Source organism: Centruroides sculpturatus, unplaced genomic scaffold (genome assembly GCF_000671375.1).
Source record: "Centruroides sculpturatus isolate CEXI.00-Female unplaced genomic scaffold, Cexi_2.0 scaffold1134, whole genome shotgun sequence".
Taxonomy (NCBI): Eukaryota; Metazoa; Arthropoda; class Arachnida; order Scorpiones; family Buthidae; genus Centruroides; species Centruroides sculpturatus.
In genome coordinates this window covers 68,179-84,540 of record NW_019385510.1, presented here as the reverse complement: position 1 = coordinate 84,540, position 16,362 = coordinate 68,179, and the positions used below count along the sequence as shown (strand labels likewise).

The 16,362-nt window shown below is 25.3% G+C and overlaps 1 protein-coding gene across 1 annotated transcript in view; it reads left to right on the top strand.

Moving 5' to 3' along the window:
* Positions 1-16,362, top strand: part of LOC111639667 (glutamate [NMDA] receptor subunit 1-like) — a 42,875-nt gene continuing 26,513 nt past the window's right edge. Inside the window, exons 1-5 of the mRNA XM_023385580.1 lie at positions 1-93; positions 9,670-9,757; positions 11,259-11,599; positions 12,318-12,446; positions 13,786-13,962. Of these exons, the coding sequence (XP_023241348.1) occupies positions 11,279-11,599; positions 12,318-12,446; positions 13,786-13,962 (627 nt within the window). The 5' untranslated portion in view covers positions 1-93; positions 9,670-9,757; positions 11,259-11,278. The remainder of the gene's footprint in view (positions 94-9,669; positions 9,758-11,258; positions 11,600-12,317; positions 12,447-13,785; positions 13,963-16,362) is intronic.

Here is a 16,362-nt window from a genome sequence, read left to right as displayed (position 1 = left end):
CGACTTTTCTCAAGGATGCTGTGCTCCTGGATGCGGTAAATCGGATGTAGTCGTTTTCTTAGAAAAATATCAGTTTAGAAAAACGTTTAAAGGGTAAGTTTAATTAATTAAATTTTATTAAATTTCGATTGTTTTTATGTCATTTAAGCTATGAACAATTTGAAATTTAATTAAATAAATGACTTTATCGATGCTCTCTTTAATTTTTTCACTATCGTTAAGCGATTAGTTGAGATGTCAAAGTGTCGTCACTTCGATGATGCTTTAGTGATTTTCTACGAATTTCGTATAGAAGGAATTGTTTATTTGTCAATGATTTCTTGAAATTTGTGACGTTTTATATATTCAAACGTATAAACAAGATGGCTGTTGTTTGTTTATGACAGAATATATATACATAGCGCATTTTACAATATCACAGAACAATCGATAGCATTACAACAGCTGTGTTATCATGAGGAAAAAAATAAAAATTGCTCCTTTCTCCCTAATTTCAGATGAATATTTTAAAGATTTTTCATTAAATATAATAATAATATTTTTTAAAAAAAATTTAATATGCTGTACGTAATTTAATAAGGACACTGTATGTTGTTCAAAAAAAATTTAGTATATTTTTGAATGACTTTTATATAAATTAAGGTAAAAATTAATGCAAAAAATTTGACTGTTAATTAATTAACATTTAAACCATTATATTTAAATGTTGTAAGGTACGCAATTTCCAGAGAAATGTAGTTTGATAGGAATGTTGAATATTTAAAAGTTGATTATATATAAATTAATGTAATAATTAGTTTACAATTAAAAAATCGATTTTCAATTAAATTTTTAACAAATTAGTGTTTAAATTACTATATTTAATATATGGAATGAATGCAGAAGGGTAGGAAAATTGCAAATTGATAGCTTAAAGTTTTCTATAGTTTTGGAGAATTAGGATTTCGAATTTTATTTTTTAGCATTTAAAATCATTTTTTATTTATTATAACTATTTTTATTATAAATTTCTATATAAAATGTGCTGTAAATTAATCATCTTCATCTTATCTATATTCGTATCTTTCATTATCATCGTCTATATCTAAATTTTATAAAACATTTAAATGTTTTATAATTTTTTTATTGATTTTTTAAAATTATAAATGAAAATAGTATTTTAAAAAATTCAAAAATATATTACAAAAAATATAATGTAAGATTGAAAATGAATTTTTGTACTTAAAATGGTTAAAGTTTGAGTACAGAAAAATGTATATTTTTATTAAAAAATATTTAAAGTTTTATATTTAAAACATATAATATGAAATTTCTTCTGTTAAAAATATATAAGAAAATATGAATTTTATTGATCATCTGTTTTAAAAAAAGACTACTTTTGATCATTTGTAAAACACGCAAATTTTCTATGATTTATTTTTAAAAAATTGTTATTATTTGATAATTTATAAAAATAGGCCTATAGGTTTTGATTATTTGTAAAAATTACAATTTTTCCGGTAATTTATAAAAAGTTATAACTTTTGAACAATTCGCAACAATTTCAATCAGATTTGTTGAAAAAAAACATGAAAAATGCATGAAAAAATATAATAATTATTGTCGCAAATTTTCGTCAAATTTTTAATAATTTTCTCTCGAAATTTATTTCATAATTAAAATTTTTAAATGATTACTTTTAAATTAACCGAAAATACCACTAAAAACTAAAAAATAGTGATGAATGGTAACTATATTAAAAAAAATCAGTTTATTTATCCAAGCTTATCAAAATAAAGAATTAATTTTAAAAAAATGCCATATTATCACATAAAAAATTTAAAAAGTAAAGACTTTTTACGTTTTTTATTTAAAATTTCTTGAATTTTTACAGGTTTCTCCTGTTAAAAAGTTGAACGAAATAGACAAAACTTTACTAACTTTTTAAATTTGTTTCATTTAAAAAGAATTATGATTTTTTATTCAAATACATTCAAACTGTTATGTTAGTGCATTATTTAAATTTCTTTAAAACTGTTCTAATTTATTAATTAAAATATTTAAAAAATCATTGTCAATTATATTAAATAAACAGGTTATTAAAGTCACGATAAGAAAAATATTGATAAGTCAATCGCTTCGTCTTCGTGATTGCTGTGATATTAAAATAAATACATAAAATTCATCACGAAATATTACGTGAAAGTACTTTTTTTAGAATTGAATTTTAGAAAATAACAAAATTGCGCTCATATTACATGTTATTTTCATCATCGTCGTCTAAGAAAATATCTCATTTCCTAGATTATGCACTGGAGAAGAATGAAATCGTTGCAATGTTTAGTACTACAAGTTTTTTTCATAAATAAATCACAAAAATAATCTACTTCCAAAAAATAAAAATAATTTTTTCCTAAATTGTTAAGTTTTTAGTAGTAAGACTGTCTAAAAATTTTTAATATATATTTTGCAGACGAATAAATGATTTCTTCTAAAAACTCATTTTTTTCAAAATTATTGTACTTTATTTTTATTATTTTGTAGAAAGAATATTAATTAATATTTTATTATTTAATTAAATAACATAAATCTGTATACAGTAAACTAAGAAAAATAATCTAAAACGTATTAAAATAAACCAAGATGTAGTTGAAGCTCGTTAAAAATTTCATTTATTTGCTTTTCCTAACACTCGAAACGATATAATATTTATAAAATTTTATTTATTTAATTAACTTAATTATTAAAAACATGTACTATACTTTTAACATACACTGTTACTTTTCTAGATTCAGACATTAGTTATTCGAATTTTTCAAAAATATTTAAATTCATTTCGTTTTTCAATTTGACACTTAAGTCTTTTTTGTAATTGGAAAAGTAGTATTTTAAAGTAGTAATAATATCAGAAAAGATAAATTATGATTCAGAAAGAGCTTGAGAGTTTAACAGATATACAGGACATAATGAATTGTTCATCATTTTTTAATATTTCTTAAACATTTTTAGTAGAATTTTTACTTAACTTTAATATTTTTCTTAAATATATAATAATGTTTTTATTCTTCAGCTCAAAAATGAATTAAATATATCAATATTTATTATTATTATTATAATATATATATATATCACAAATTGTTTTTATAATAATTTTACAATCTATTTTAAGAGTGCTCAATAATGCATATACTGTACTGTACTTAAATGTAGAAGATAATTTCAACGTTCATTCCAACAAGATTTATAGTCTTGTTAATGAATCCATTTAACATTAAGTAAATTCGAAAATTAATTAATCTGGACGAATGTAAATGTAAAGAGGTCAAAGGCCGTTACAATGGAATCAATAGGAGGAATAGATTTATAGCATCGATTTCTAGAAATGGAACGTTTTCAAATGATCCATAGTTCTGTTTACATACAGTTACTACGTGAACTCTGCATTCAGCTCTCTTAAAGTATATATATATTTCAATTTTATTAATTAATTTATTATTATTATTATTATTATTAAATATACAGTAGATTCCCATTATATATACATATATCTACTATTGTTATTTACTCTAAACTAAGGAGCAAACTTATATTTTTACTAAATAATTAAAGTATTTATTTATACAAAAATGTACTTAAACTTGACTGCTTGCTAATTAGTTTAGAATAATTTTACCATAAAATTTACTTTTATTTAATGATACTACACGAATGCTAGCTGGTTTATTCTAAGATAAATCTTGAGGACAAATGAATGGCTTCTGAAAATAAAGACAAAAACACTTAAAGGATTTAACTATGTCCTAGAATTAGCATATATTTAACATTAAAATATGTTAAATATATGCTAAATCCCAATAAATTATTAAATATGCAGCCGAATGTACATTTACTAATGTAATTTTTTATATTTTTTATGTCTATAATGTATTCATTCATTCATTCACATGGCGTCCTTTTTACAGAGGTTTGCAGTTGATGGACAGTTCTTCTCCAGTCTTCACGATTGTAGGCTTTTCCCAAGCTTGATCCAGTCCATTTTTTGATGTTGTCTTGCCATGTTAGCCTAGGTCTTCCCTTTTTTCGTCTGCCCTCCACCATTCCTTGAACTGAAATTTTCATCAGTATCCTTGAGGATCATCTCATTATATGCTCAACATATGCTATTTTTCTTATCTGGATCCTGACCCTCAAGTTTCTTTCTATTCCAAATGTACTCATAACCTCCTCATTGGTTATTCTATCTATCCAACTAATTCTTTCCATAAAATTCTAAGAGGCCGCATCTCAAAGGAATTTATTTTATTAACTGCCTCTTGGTTTATTGTCCATGACTCGCATTCTTATATAGCCACACTCTAAATCATTGTTTCAAGTATTTTTAGCTTCAATTTTTTTGCATACATTTCTATCCCTTAATACTTAGGATATTTGTGCAAAAGCAGCTTTAGTCTTATTTTTTATTTTGTTTTTAATTTCATAATTACATCTGTTATTATTAGTTATCCAACTTTCTAAATACTCAAACATTTTTACTTTTTCTATTTTCTTTCCATCCAACATAATCTTTATATCTTTGTTTTCTTCTCTTGAGACTATCATAACTTTCGTTTTGTTCACATTTATTTTCATTTGGTATCTTGCTTTTTCCACTTCTTTCAATCTATTTAGAATTTTCTGCAATCCTTTTTCGGTGTTACGTAGCAGAGGATGTCGTCAGCATACCTAATGTAATGATAAGATATCTATTAATTTTTACATCTTCGTTTAGATATTCGAACGCTTCTCTCATCACCCATTTACTGTAGAAGTTAAAAAGTGTTGAGGTCAAACTACATCCATGTCTTATTCCTTTTTGAATCGTAATCCATTTGGTATTCTCTCCCTGAAAACTGACCATTGCTTTTTCGCTTTTATAGATATTGTAGATTATTCTTAGTAATATTTTATCAATTCCTATTTTTGCAGAATCTCAAACAACAGAAATCTTTGCAAAATACAAAAGATTCTGCAAAGATATTCTGCTTTCTCGAAGTCGACAAAACATACAAATAGCTCTCTATTATGATCAATCATCCTTTTCCTATAAGTCGTATTGTAATGGTCTCTCTTGTCTCTCTGCCTCTTCGGAAACCAAATTGACTCTTCTAGTTCCTGATTTATGTAGTTTTCTATTTTTCGCTGTATGATATTAGCTAAAACCTTTGAGGTATGGCTTATCAAGCTAATAGTTCTGTGTTTATCATAGTCTAAGGAACTCGCAGTTTTAGGAAGAGGGATAAAGATAAATTTTATAAAATCATTCTAAAATTTTGTTTAAAAAATTAGTTAGAATTATTGTTCCATCTTCCCCCATAGCCTTAAGATGTTTTCGTATTTCATCTATTCCTGGTGCCTTTCTGTCCCTCAGCTTTTTCAACCAGTATCAATCTCTTCCTTAAGAAAGATTGCACTCTCTTCTTTCTCCTCCATAATGTAATATACACCTATATTACATTATATATAATATAAATATATTGCATTATGTTATGTTATGTATATATCATATTATGTTGTATAAATATGTTTGACTTTTTATATCTATTGATATAATGTAATTACTTTTTGTTTTTATGCCTATAAGTAATATCATAAATATTACTTAATATAATATAACTTACATATAAAAAAAAAATTAGTAAATTTGTTTATATGTTAAGGCACACTTCTTGTATATCAAGCTATAAAAACTTATAAAATTATTAAGCTATAAACATAAAAATAAAAGCCTGGTTAAACTCTCTAAGAGTCTAAACTGAGTCGAAAACGAGTAAGTTACAAGACATAATTTCATCCGCATCACTGAAGCGGATTTCTCCAGTGATGCGGATGAAAATATATCAAGTATTTAACTCTTTTTTTATTTGTTTAAGAGAGATTCTCTAATGTCGCCGTTTTCCTAGAATGAATCTTTAATTCTGTAATTACGTGTTCAGAGAATGTACATGTTACTTCCACCCAGTACATTTCGAATTAGGTCATCAGTCGTAATTGTTTATCTACTTAATTTTTGAATCAAATAAACTAATAATTTATTTTGAAAGCATTTAAATGTATATTAAATTTTCAAAAAAAAGAGAGTCTCCTTTGAAGAGCTTTGTTATAAGATCTATTTCAAATTTTGTATAAAAGAAAATTATACAGATTCTATGTTATTGCATAAACTACTTTTATGTACATTACTTGANTGTATAAAAAATAAAAAGTAATAAATATTCTTCTCTATAAAGTAGTATTAATTAATTAAATTTTTATATTTTCAGTTTTTGTAATTTAAATAGCAACCCCTATATAAATACTTTTCGAAAAAACTGTGTTGAATTTGATTATTATGTTTTTGATATACATAAATATATGAAAAATTCTATATAAGAACTTTCTCGAAAGTGGAAAAAGTTTTTAAATGCGACAAAGTATAACATGTAGCGTAATTACGGGGAGGAAATGCTTGAAGATCATTTAAATACAGTATGAAACTCAGAATAATGTATTTACTTCATTATTCTGAGTAACCAGTGACATAATGTAGGTATACAGATATGCAAAAAAAACATTATATGAGGATAAAATTTCAGGACGTATCAACATGTACAGTACTTTCATTTGACATTGGGTAAAATTGTAGATATGAATAACAGTGATAAACACGTGCTATCTTTTCTAGAAAAAATTGGGATGATATATCGGAGGCATCGTTTATTTAAAAAATTGCTTTAAAAAATTAAATTGTAAATCTAAATCATTTGAATCAAAAGTGTGTTAGCAAAATTGACAATTCAAGATTTTCTGGATAATAGCTATCTTCCAGAAATTACTTATATTCTGGATTTCTTGAATGATTTATTATCCTAGGAAGCGATATTCTCAAATGAATTATTTGCTTTTCTATGAAATTTAATATTAATTATTTATTCTATAAAGTTAAACATGAAGATGAAGATGCAATAATCTTTCTAATTTTCTATAAATATCTATTTAAAAAAATGTATTTTGAAAAAATATAAAGATGCAGTATCGTAAAATTTTTGTACTATTGCATCTTTATTTACAATATTTTAATTTTATAACTGATTTATCAAATTTTTCATAGTTTGTATTATAATTTTTGCACAAAATCTGCACTTCAATTATATAACAATAATTTTTTTTATTATTTAAAAATGTTATCATCATATTTATGAAATATGAGGTGATTCTAAACACGAATAGCGCACAAACGATTACATAAAATTATTTAAATAGATTTAAACAGTTTTAAGCCCAAATTATCATACAAAACAGGTTTTTAAAAATTTATATCTTTGTTTTGGGGTTCAGAATCGTCATTATTTAGGATAAAAATTGGAAAAAGGGTATTATTCTTAAGATATTAATAATACAAAATAAGACGTATGACTTCTAACTCTTAATAAAAAAATTTACAACCTCGACCTATGATCTATAAATTCTCTTTGAAAAATTTTCTGAAAGATCAGCAATGTTCAAGGAAAACTCTACTAACGCTGCTGAAGATATACGGTGTACATATTATATTTAGATTATAATTACAGTTTTTGGAAATATACACACAGACAAACCCATACATGTATACATATATACTGTATATTAAATAAGTTAAATAATTAATATTTATGATAGTCTAATTATTAATTTCTTCTTTATACTTTAAAGCAGTGCTGTCTAAACTTTTCGATTGGCGGACCAAATTGCGCATTAGTCTTAGGTATATGAGCCATAAGTATTTTGTATATTCCATATATACTAAAAGTGGTTTTATTTCTATTGTTTATAAAGAATGGCTCTTATATGGCTCTATAATAATGTTTATAAAGTTTTAAAAATAGGCTCGCGGGTTGGATTTGGCCCGGGGCCGTAATTTGGGCGCCACAGTTTTAAAATATCACTTTCAGCAAAATCGATTTATAAGAATGTGCTCCATTTCATGGTAACATGAACTCTTCCAGTTGAGCTAAGTACCATTTCACTTATTCCCATTCTGTCACATTTCACCATTCTTTCTTGTAACTCCATATATCAATCCTTCGACTTGGTCAGAAATGATGCAGGTCATGCCATTCCAATATTATTATTTTATCATGGTACATAGTATATATCCTTTCCAGTATATATCTTTTTTTACAACATATATACCATTCCATAGGAATAGTATCACATTTATGTACCATGGAAATGATAGAATACCATAGAAATGGTTTTCTAATATTGATATCATAAAAATGAAAGATATGACATGAAGAATATATAAATACAACAAAAACATTTCTTAAAAGACATCACAAGAGATAAAGCCATTATCCGAAAAGAGGTAGACCCTGAATTTCTATTACTTAACCTCATCCATTCGAGTATCTTGTGCGTTTTATAAGGAATATCATATATAAAAATTGCATATTATCAATGTAATAGATCACGTTTTGTCAAAAAATATATTCAATTAGAATAAAATAATTTTAAAATATTTAATTATAACTAATAAACTTATTTACGTCTTATACTCTACAAAGTAATTATACTAACTTTATCCGTAAATTTTTTATAAAAATTTGCAAGTAATGTCAATAAATTTATAGATAAATTATTTAATTTTATTTACTTAGTAATTATTTTCTTTGGTATAACGCATTTTAATTGAATTTTTAAGATTGCTCTCGCATCGTCACGTACATTAAACCATTAAAGAATATTAAATATTTATAAATAAATATTAAGATATATATAATAAGAAACTATCTACGTGAATTTCTTTCAAATGATTCCATTGAGATATACAGCTTAAATATTACATATATTGCTTTTATATCCATAGATAAAATATTATAAATAATTCATTTTAATGTCGCCTGATAGAAATTTCTTTTNAGATTTATTCCATTGGGATATACAGCTTAAATATTACATATATTGCTTTTATATCCATAGATAAAATATTATAAATAATTCATTTTAATGTCGCCTGATAGAAATTTCTTTTAAAAATAAATGTATAAATAAAAAGTAATAAATATTCTTCTCTATAAAGTAGTATTAATTAATTAAATTTTTATATTTTCAGTTTTTGTAATTTAAATAGCAACCCCTATATAAATACTTTTCGAAAAAACTGTGTTGAATTTGATTATTATGTTTTTGATATACATAAATATATGAAAAATTCTATATAAGAACTTTCTCGAAAGTGGAAAAAGTTTTTAAATGCGACAAAGTATAACATGTAGCGTAATTACGGGGAGGAAATGCTTGAAGATCATTTAAATACAGTATGAAACTCAGAATAATGTATTTACTTCATTATTCTGAGTAACCAGTGACATAATGTAGGTATACAGATATGCAAAAAAAACATTATATGAGGATACAGTAAATTGGGATTTTGTATATTTATACATTGAAATAATCCTACAGTATAAATCTATGGATTTTTTCCAATTATAATGTCTAAAATTACCTTAAACGTCTAATATATTAGAATAATTATAAAAAAGTTATTTATAAAATAAAATATGAACAAATTTATGAATATTTATTTATATAAATACATATTTTAAATGATATAATTTAATAAATTTTTTAAAATTTTATTATTTTTGTAAGTGTTTAAGACGTTATAAAATTAATTTTTATCCTTTACGACAGATGGCATTATGTTATTAGATGGTCAATGACCTAAAAAAAAAAATAATAATGTTGTCATGGCTGATCCAGAAAGTAATATCTAACTAAGGTTAGTATATTAATATATTTATTAATAAATTAATTAATAAAATAGCAAATAATTCCATTTTAAAAATTTTAAATATTTGAATTTTTATAGAAAAATATAATTTATTTTTTATAGACTAACCAGTTTTTTTTTATATTCTGAATATTCTATGATTGCATTTAACTGAATATTTATATTTTTAAAAGGGAAATGCAAATGTGTTTTTCCATTTATTTTTATAATATAATACTCTTTTAGGATATTTTTTGTCATTTTCTACCTTATCTAAGACAAGTCATTCTTCCTACAAAATATTTTACTAGGTGACAGAAAAAATCGATCCACAGTTAACAAGAATAGTGTTGTTGCACGGCTGATATACATTGTGGTTCCCTTATAAACACCTCCAAAAATAAATAACTTCGAATATATATTAATAAAGATTATAAAAAATATTTTTATAATTAATTATAATAATAAACTTTACTGTATTACCATAAAAAATATGAAGATTGTTTATCTTCATAGCAATACATTACAAATAGATTAAATTCTACTTAACATCAACGTAATTGCTTATTTTCTTATTAATATAAGTTCAATGTTTTTTATTATAGTACACTTATTCATCAACAATACTCAAATATTGATATATCCATAGAGCAAACTTTTTAGCTATTGATTCTTGTTAAAGCTGATATCTTGTAAATGGATCAAATTCTGCTTAATATCAAAACAATTACTTATTTACTTAGTAATAAGTTGAATATTTCTTACTACAATATATTTACCTGAAGGTCAATAACACTCAAATATTGGAATATCCCAAGAGCGCTCTTATATATTGACTTACTTGTTAGTTTAAAAGCACTCCTAACAAATTCAAATGAATAGAAATTATTTATTTGGACTTGCTACTTGAATAGATTCAAAAAATAGAATAAGAAATATTATATTAATTCAATATTTAAATTATTTAAAAAATGTTAATATCAATAAGATTAAATTTATTGTTTATTTAACCAAAACTTTTATTATTTGCTAATATTTCTAATTAAAAAAAATAAAATATATAAATTTTAAATATATAAATATTTTATTAAAAAGTTTACATTGATAAATTGATCGTTTATAAATTTATAAATGGATGATTTATATTATTGAAGATAGATTTTCTTTTCAAAAAATAAGTTGAAGACTAGCTGATTGATTTGAATCTACATAGAAAATTTATTGTTGATCAATAAATCACTCCCCAATATTTATAAATATTTATAGAATAATCAATATGAATTTATGAACTAATATACAGAATATGAATTTATGAACAAACAAGGTTAAGATATTTTTCAATTTTCCTAATTCGTCATCTTGCCCCAATTCCTCCAAATTGTACTTATATTTTTATACTAGAAGATAATCCGATTTGATTTAAATTAAATTCAATAATTTACATTTTTTAAAATACATTTATAAAATAAAAATTACATATAATATATCTTTTTTATATCTTTTTTTCCAGCTCTTCGGAATATATCAATAATGAAATTGCACAAAGAAAGAAAATCCTTTGTTTTTCTAAGAAGCATGCAGATTTTAGTTACCGTTTTAACCCTTTTATTGCATCATAATCTAAAGAACAATGTAGTTCTTGGTGTGGATAATCAAAATCCTAATTATTTTAATATTGGCGCCGTGTTAGAAATGGGCCCGAATATTGTTAATTTTCTTACTGCAATTGCTAACATTCAATCGGAAAAAATTCTTCCTGATTTTATAACTGTAAATGGATGCACTGTCTATATGATGCCAAATCCCATTAGGATCGCGCAATGTGTTTGTGACGAACTTATTTCGAAACAGGTAATTAATTAATTATGTTAATGGTTTTAATATGCAATCATTTTTGTAAATTTGTAAGATAGACTTTACAAACTATAAAAATTATAGTATAAAACTTTCTATGAAGTCCTATTTAATAAATTCATATAATACTGTATTAATATCACTAAAATCAGAACCTAAAGTTGTTTAAATCGTAAAATCAATAATTGCAATATGTTACTTAGATCGATATTTGAATATTAAGTCATTGCTTTGGACTATACTGTTTTGCATGTGTATGACGAACATGCAAAATGTCTCTCCTGTCTGCAGTTTTTAAATTCTATTATCTCATTTCTACTAGACAGAGGTTTTCCTCTTTTTTGTGGGCGATTAAGTCGACCCATCTTTTCCCTTTCTTTCTCTCCATAATATCCTCCTCTCTCATAACCTCTTTTCCTTCATGTTTTTCTTCGCATCATTTCAAGCCTTCCTTGATCTGCTTTTTTCCTTTTCCTGGCAATTTCCAGTCCATCACAATCCGAGATTGTTCTACGTGTATCCTCCTGACATGTCCAAATAACGTCCTCTTTTCTTCTATTATATATATTATATTTCTTTTCATTCACGTTTTCTTTCTTATCATCTCATTTCTATCAATAGTTTGTAAATAATTTTTTTAATGTTTCAACTTACTGTTTTTTTATAATATAATATTTTAATGTCATAAATATTTGTATTTCGTGTTTATATTTAGGTTTATGCCGTAGTAATTGGAAGTCCGGTTTCAGAAGAACTCTCACCAGCTTCTGTATCGTATACGTGCGGATTTTATAATATACCTGTCATTGGAATCAGTTCAAGAGATAGTTCGTTGTCTGATAAAGTAAAAAATATAGCTTCATATATTATAATAATATTCCATATTTTTATTACATANTATCTTTTTTTCCAGCTCTTCGGAATATATCAATAATGAAATTGCACAAAGAAAGAAAATCCTTTGTTTTTCTAAGAAGCATGCAGATTTTAGTTACCGTTTTAACCCTTTTATTGCATCATAATCTAAAGAACAATGTAGTTCTTGGTGTGGATAATCAAAATCCTAATTATTTTAATATTGGCGCCGTGTTAGAAATGGGCCCGAATATTGTTAATTTTCTTACTGCAATTGCTAACATTCAATCGGAAAAAATTCTTCCTGATTTTATAACTGTAAATGGATGCACTGTCTATATGATGCCAAATCCCATTAGGATCGCGCAATGTGTTTGTGACGAACTTATTTCGAAACAGGTAATTAATTAATTATGTTAATGGTTTTAATATGCAATCATTTTTGTAAATTTGTAAGATAGACTTTACAAACTATAAAAATTATAGTATAAAACTTTCTATGAAGTCCTATTTAATAAATTCATATAATACTGTATTAATATCACTAAAATCAGAACCTAAAGTTGTTTAAATCGTAAAATCAATAATTGCAATATGTTACTTAGATCGATATTTGAATATTAAGTCATTGCTTTGGACTATACTGTTTTGCATGTGTATGACGAACATGCAAAATGTCTCTCCTGTCTGCAGTTTTTAAATTCTATTATCTCATTTCTACTAGACAGAGGTTTTCCTCTTTTTTGTGGGCGATTAAGTCGACCCATCTTTTCCCTTTCTTTCTCTCCATAATATCCTCCTCTCTCATAACCTCTTTTCCTTCATGTTTTTCTTCGCATCATTTCAAGCCTTCCTTGATCTGCTTTTTTCCTTTTCCTGGCAATTTCCAGTCCATCACAATCCGAGATTGTTCTACGTGTATCCTCCTGACATGTCCAAATAACGTCCTCTTTTCTTCTATTATATATATTATATTTCTTTTCATTCACGTTTTCTTTCTTATCATCTCATTTCTATCAATAGTTTGTAAATAATTTTTTTAATGTTTCAACTTACTGTTTTTTTATAATATAATATTTTAATGTCATAAATATTTGTATTTCGTGTTTATATTTAGGTTTATGCCGTAGTAATTGGAAGTCCGGTTTCAGAAGAACTCTCACCAGCTTCTGTATCGTATACGTGCGGGTTTTATAATATACCTGTCATTGGAATCAGTTCAAGAGATAGTTCGTTGTCTGATAAAGTAAAAAATATAGCTTCATATATTATAATAATATTCCATATTTTTATTACATATAATAAGAATATGTATATGTGTTTTACAGAATCTTCATGCTTCATTTTTACGTACTGTTCCTCCATATTCTCATCAAGCGGATGTTTGGATAGAATTGTTGAAGTTTTTCAAGTATAATTGTGTTATATTTTTGCATAGCTCCGATAACGATGGAAGAGCCACACTTGGAAGATTTCAAACGTTGGCTGACAATGCAAATATTAAGGTTTGTTTTATATTCTATTAATGTTCACATTGTTGAACAGTTAATAAATAAGCACAAATTAATAAATATGTATAATTCAGGATTTTTGTTGAATTTATCTCGCGTGCTTCCAGTACATTTAGGCCACGTAGTCATTCTTAATTTTGCCTATTATGATAGCACCTGATCTCCAATTTTCAGATAACGAGAATGAGAAATACAAAACAATGTCTCAACATATGATAAATTATATATATGTAAGTTCAGATCAGATTCAAATCCGAACAACTTAAATTTCCATGATTCCAATTCCTAAAATATTAGTAAATATTTCATCTCTGAATCTTATCAATATCTTATATGTGTACAGGGGCTTAATCATAATTTACAACACTGCTATGGGAAATGGAACGGTTCTTTACACGTCTGTTATATAAATATATGTGTAGCCTATACAAGGGACGTTCAGAAAATTCCCGGAAAATGGTTATTATTTGTGAACATAATGCTATACGGATATTTATAATTAATTGATGCGAGCGGAAAGTTATTGAAACATTTTTTTATCAGGTATTCCCAACAGAACTGCGCGATACTTACGCGTAATGTTACATCAGTTTGAAATTACCCTTGGATCTGAGAACATGGATTCGGTAAATTTGAAGTGTGCGCTAACATTAAATTCTTACTTGTTAGTAAAATTGGATTGGAAAAACCTGAGATTAAGGCTATCACAGATATTTATAAGTAGAGACAACTCACCGAAGAAAACCACTCTTTATGAATAAATTAATTGTTTTAATGAGGGTCGAGAAAGCATCAAAGATGACAGTCGCAGTGGAAGTTTATTTTTTGGAGAAAATACCCATGCTGCAGAAAGAATAGTAAAAAGTGATGACCTAATAACAGTGCAAATAACGACTCGAACTTTAGACACATTCTTAGGATCAGCAGCGAGCATTCTAAAAGACAAGCTAAATCGGCACCAATTACCATAAAAGCTTGCTTTCATCGCGATTGGTGCCATAGTTGTTACGCGAAAATCAGCTGGGATGTAAATTGAGATTAAGTTTCTGAAAAACAGTTCTTAGTATTAAGTACTGAGTACTAGTACTTAATACTAAGCCAACTGTAATGAGGGATTTACATATGAAATTTCATACAATTATAATAGAAATTTTTCTATCTAAAATCAATTATAAAGCGAGCGATTGTAACGCAATGTAAAATGTTGATCTTTTTTAATCAATATATTAATCATTTCACTAATTAAAGAAATTAAACATATAACAGAACATAAATACAATGATAAAAACAATTAAATAATGCTTATTTATTTAAAAAAATAATGCGAAAAGTAATTTATATAGAATAAAGTAGGTAAGGTTTGTCTCGAAAGTTTAGATACAATGACAATTCTTAATACTTTTTAAGAATTGCAGCTTCTCAAAATTTATCAATTCGACAATTTTGAAAGAATCTGGATGTAAAAAATCCAAAGACAGTTCACAGAAGGTTAAAAGCAAACTTAAAATTTGTGCTAGAAAAATATACTGCAAATCTCTTCTACATCTGAATACTGTTATGCAAAATTAGAATGGCAAAGGAATATGTATCTAAGAAATATGAATGACTTTCAATCAGTTTTATTGATGAAAAAAAGTGAAATTTGAATGGCCCTAACGGCTAGAATTACTGTTGCAATGATATTAGAAAGGAACCAATATTATTCTATAGTTGTCAACTTGGATCACTTATGGTATGAAAGTATTTCGATATAATGGCACTGTTAGTTTAATGTTTTTAAGTACAGTACATGAATTTTTTATTATTAATATATATTTCTAAACAATAAATATTTAGAATATTTCTAAACTACTTTAGAAAATAGTCTCTTTCCTATTACTGAATTAATTAGAAGACTTCTGGATATTTCAACAGTACAACACGCGCATATTTGTCTTTAAGTCTACAAAAAATTCGTTTAAAGACAAAAATGTTGTTATTATGAAATAGTCAGCACGGTCACCTAACCTAAATCCAATTGAAAATTGTGGGGGGATTATAACTCAAGAAGTTTATAGTAAAAGAGGACAGTTTTCTAATATTTCTGAGTTGCTAAAAGCAATAAAAAGAAGCTAGTTTAATTGAAAACGAAAGCTTTTACAAAAATTGGTTTTCTCTATGCCAAATAGAATTTTTGATGTTATGAAAGCAAATGGGAAAAACAATTAAACGGTAAAAATAGTTTACAAATATACACTATTATTTATGAAATTACCTAAATTTTAATAAATAAGTAATCTATGTTACTTATGTTTAATTACTATAGTTTTCTTGTAAATAAATTCATATTTTAGGTTAATCTTTTTGTACGGTTCAAAATAAAAATATAATTTATATATATATATATCACTAAAA